This window comes from Protobothrops mucrosquamatus, unplaced genomic scaffold, assembly GCF_001527695.2.
Source record: "Protobothrops mucrosquamatus isolate PMUCROS unplaced genomic scaffold, P.Mucros_1.0 scaffold2762, whole genome shotgun sequence".
Taxonomy (NCBI): Eukaryota; Metazoa; Chordata; class Lepidosauria; order Squamata; family Viperidae; genus Protobothrops; species Protobothrops mucrosquamatus.
In genome coordinates this window covers 13,462-17,534 of record NW_015388801.1, presented here as the reverse complement: position 1 = coordinate 17,534, position 4,073 = coordinate 13,462, and the positions used below count along the sequence as shown (strand labels likewise).

The following is a 4,073-nucleotide window of genomic DNA, read 5'->3' as shown; positions in this document are numbered from 1 at the left end:
TAAGAAGAGACTGGACAGCCATTTGTCCGAAATGGTATAGGGTTTCCTGCCTGAGCAGGGGGTTGGACTAGATGACCTCCAAGGTACCTTCCAACTTTTATTATTATTATTATTATTATTATTATTATTATTATTATTATTATTATTATTATTATTATTATTATTATTATTATTATTATTATTATTATTATTATTTATTTATAGACCAAAATGGCTGCTTGGGATCCCCTTTCCTTCTGATTTCTTATGGGAGGATGTTTATGGAGATTCTCAATCATCCGGGTCAAGCTCGTCCCAGAGGTGATTTTTTTCCCCAAAAAAAGGCAACTGGACTTCCTTTGTTTTTTTTTTCTTTCTTTGAAGCAATTTTTTTTCTTCTTGGCCAAGAAGCTTTTAGAACTCAAAAACTGAACTTAACTTCGAACAGAAGAAGCATCTTCTTGGGTGACTAGAATAGAATAACAGACTTGGAAGGGACCTTGGAGGTCTTCTAGTCCAACCCCCTGCTCAGGCAGGATATCCTATACCATTTCAGACAAATCTGAATCTCTTCTTAAAAACTTCCAGTGTTGGAGCATTCACCGCTTCTGGAGGCAAGCTGTTCCACTGATTAATTGTTCCAACTGTCAGGAAACTTCTCCTTAGTTCTAGGTTGCTTCTCTCTTTGGTTAGTTTCCACCCATTGCCTCTTGTCTTGCCTTCTGGTGCTTTGGAGAAGAGCTTGACTCCCTCTTCTTTGTGGCAGCCCCTGAGATATTGGAACACTACTATCATGTCCCCTCTCGTCCTTCTCTTCATTAAACTAGACATACCCAATTCCAGCAACTGTTCTTCATATGTTTTAGCCTGCAGTCCCCTAATCATCTTTGTTGCTCTTCTCTGTACTCTTTTTAGAGTCTCAACATCTTTTTTACATCGTGGTGACCAAAATTGGATGCAGTATTCCAAGTGTGGCCTCACCAAGGCACTGTAAAATGGTATTAACACTTCACGCGATCTTGATTCTATCCCTCTTGTTAATGCAGCCTAGCACTGTGCTGGCTTTTTTTGGCAGCTGCAGCACACGGCTAGCTCATATTTAAGGGATTGTCTACTAGGACTCCGAGATCCCTCTCAGAGTTACTGCTACTGAGCAAAGTAACACCTACCCTGTACCTGTGCATTTGGTTTTTCTATGAGAAGCGAAACGTTCTCATAGAAAAAAAACCAAACATACAAGAAAGTCCAATTGCCTTTTGGAGAAAAGAGCCTTTGAGGTTTTTGGGGGGGAGGGGGTCCTGGCTCCTATTCACAGGGTATTTCCAGTTCACTTACGTCTCCAGAGGATTGCCACAAACAGCAACAGGACAAGAGGGATGGTCCCCAGCAGAATGAACCGATTTCTAGCTAAAGGAAGAGAAACACATTTCTGTTTAGAACATGAACTATAAAAGGAGGGAAATCGCAGACTGACAATGTTCTATTTTCTGGGAGGAATCTTTTTTTTTTAAAGTTTTTTATTTATAAAACAGTTAAAACAAGGATGGACATAACGTAACATTCCAGTGTATATATTCCTAACAATTTGTTCCTCATCATACATATAGTTCTTAATCTCTATATATACATATTTTTCTATACAATACAGTCTCTAATTTGTTTCTCTATATACTGACATACAGTTTTATATATCTCTATCTTAACCCTAACTTAAAACCCGAACAGTTCTCCTTGATTCACAATAGAATTTGTCCCAGATTTCAAAGTAATCTGACTCTGTCTTGTCCTTCATTTCCATTGTGAGCCTATCCATACCAGCACATGATAAGATTTTATATAAAATCTCTTCTTCTGTTGGAATTTCTTTATTCCTCCAGTTTTGTGCATACGCCAATCTAGCAGCCGTGAGAATATGTAGCATCAAGTACAATATCCCTTTGTCATATTTCTGCGTAGTTATGCCTAGTAGGAAGAGTTCTGGTTTTAGCTCTATCATTAGTATTTCTTCCAGCCAGTTTTTAACCTTGTTCCAAAAGTCACGGGCTTTTGAGCACTCCCACCACATGTGGTAATATGTCCCTCTTGCCAATTTACATTTCCAGCATGTGGAAGAAATATCTGGACCCATTTTAGCTAATCTTGTGGGTGGGAGATGCCATCTGTAGAACATTTTGTAGAGGTTTTCTTTGTAGGAGGTGGCCAAAGCTTCCGATTTCGTACCCATAATTCTTGCCAGATATCTTGATTGAGCTCCGTGGCCTTAATTTAGAGTAGAGACATTAAGATACCCTGAAAAAAGGTAATCTTGGCCTGGAATGGGGAAGAGGATGAGATACTGAGAGTTTGGTGCTCTCCAAAGCTTCCTGCACAGATGTTGTGTCCCCTACTAGGAGGCATTGAGCAGAGGAAGCATCTCTCCACTTGCTGGGCCCATTGTGGTGGGACTTTATTTGGAGGACATCCCTGCCCTCCCAGGTCCATCCTTTCTTCAGAGAAAGGGTGGTTTTGATTGATAAAGGTTCCTGAGTGATGCCCCCTGGAGCTTCTCCTGAGGAATGAGAAGTAAAAAAAACGGCAACAGTGTTTCTGCTTATCCCCAAGGTGCTTTTTCACGAGGCAACTGGATTTTCTTGTTTCTCTTTGAAGACGTTTTGCTTCTCATCCAAGAAGCTTCTTCAGCTCTGACTGGAGGGTAGGGAATGGAAGGATTTATACTCCTTGCAGACAGCTGGTCGTTTGCCTTCTTTTAGAAAGTCATTGAGGCCACTTGGAGGTTTAATTGTGTCCTTAGGGTCACCTGAGTAGTGCAAATGGAAGTGGAGCCTTCTTGGAACTGCTGAAAGGACTGTATTGTAGACAGAGGATAAAATGATGTCGTATCTCTCCCCCTCTGTTGAGACAGGGCTGTTCAGTTTTGACACAGATGGCCTCTTTGACCCCTCTTTCAAACCAGCGGTCCTCTCTGTCCAAAATGTGGACTTTGCTGTCTTTGAAAGGGTGGCCTGTCTCCAGTCTACAACACAGTCCTTTCAGCAGTTCCAAGAAGGCTCCACACCCATTTTTACCACTCAGGTGAACCTGAGGACACAGATAAGCCTCCAGGTGTCCTCAACGGCTCTCTAAAACAGGGATGTGAAACTGCCGGCCCATGGGCCGGTTTCATCATACCGGAGCTGCGCCCACCCCATTGCCAGCAACAGCGAAAAAGCTCCGATACATTGCGCGATGTCACGTGACGTCACGAGTCTGACATGTCTCCTCTAAAAGAATGCAAATGATCAGCTGTCTACAAGGAGTATAAATCCTTCCATTCCCCACCATCCAGTCAGAGCTGAAGAAGCTTCTTGGATGTGAAGCGAAACGTCTTCAAAGAGAAGAAAGTTCAGTTGCCTCCTGAAAAAGCACTTTTGAGACAACCATGATCTGGATGACTGATAATCTCCATAGTGTTTCTGTTTAATTTTTCGCCAAGACTTTTCTCACTTGCTATCAAGGTCTCACTTTCTCCTTTCCTGTCAAAACACACTTTCTATCTTCCCCTCCTTCTAACTCTGCAAAAACCTAAATGCAGGATTAGAAGCGAGTTCTGCACTTCAAGAGTGTGATGAGACAGTGCAGCCCTTCTCTTTTTAACTTTTCCAGCATGGTGAAAATTCCCCTTGCATTTGCTTCAGCCTCTCTGTATCTCATCATCTTCCTCATTCCAGGCCAAGATCACGTTTTTTCCAGGGCATTTTAATGTCTCCACTCTAAATCCACTGAGATACAGGAGGATCTGGACAGACGTGAACACTGGGCGGCCGCTAACAAAATGAAATTCAATGGTGAAAAAAGCAAGGTTCTACACTTAGGCAAGAAAAACCAAATGTACAGGTATAGTATAGGGGGTACCTTACTCAATAGTAGTAACTGTGAGAGGGATCTCGGAGTCCTAGTGGACAATCACTTAAATATGAGCCAGCAGTGTGCTGCAGCTGCCAAAAAGGCCAACACAGTGCTAGGCTGCATTAACAGAGGGATAGAATCAAGATCACGTGAAGTATTAATACCACTTTACAATGCCTTGGTAAGGCCACACTTGGAATACTGCATCC

At 42.0% G+C, this 4,073-nt stretch overlaps 1 protein-coding gene across 1 annotated transcript in view; it reads right to left on the bottom strand.

The window, feature by feature from the left end:
* Window positions 1-2,239: 2,239 nt before the first annotated feature.
* LOC107296357 (major histocompatibility complex class I-related gene protein-like) overlaps window positions 2,240-4,073 on the bottom strand; it is a 4,009-nt gene continuing 2,175 nt past the window's right edge. The window contains exon 4 of the mRNA XM_015825703.2: window positions 2,240-2,289. Within this exon, the coding sequence (XP_015681189.2) occupies window positions 2,240-2,289 (50 nt within the window). The remainder of the gene's footprint in view (window positions 2,290-4,073) is intronic.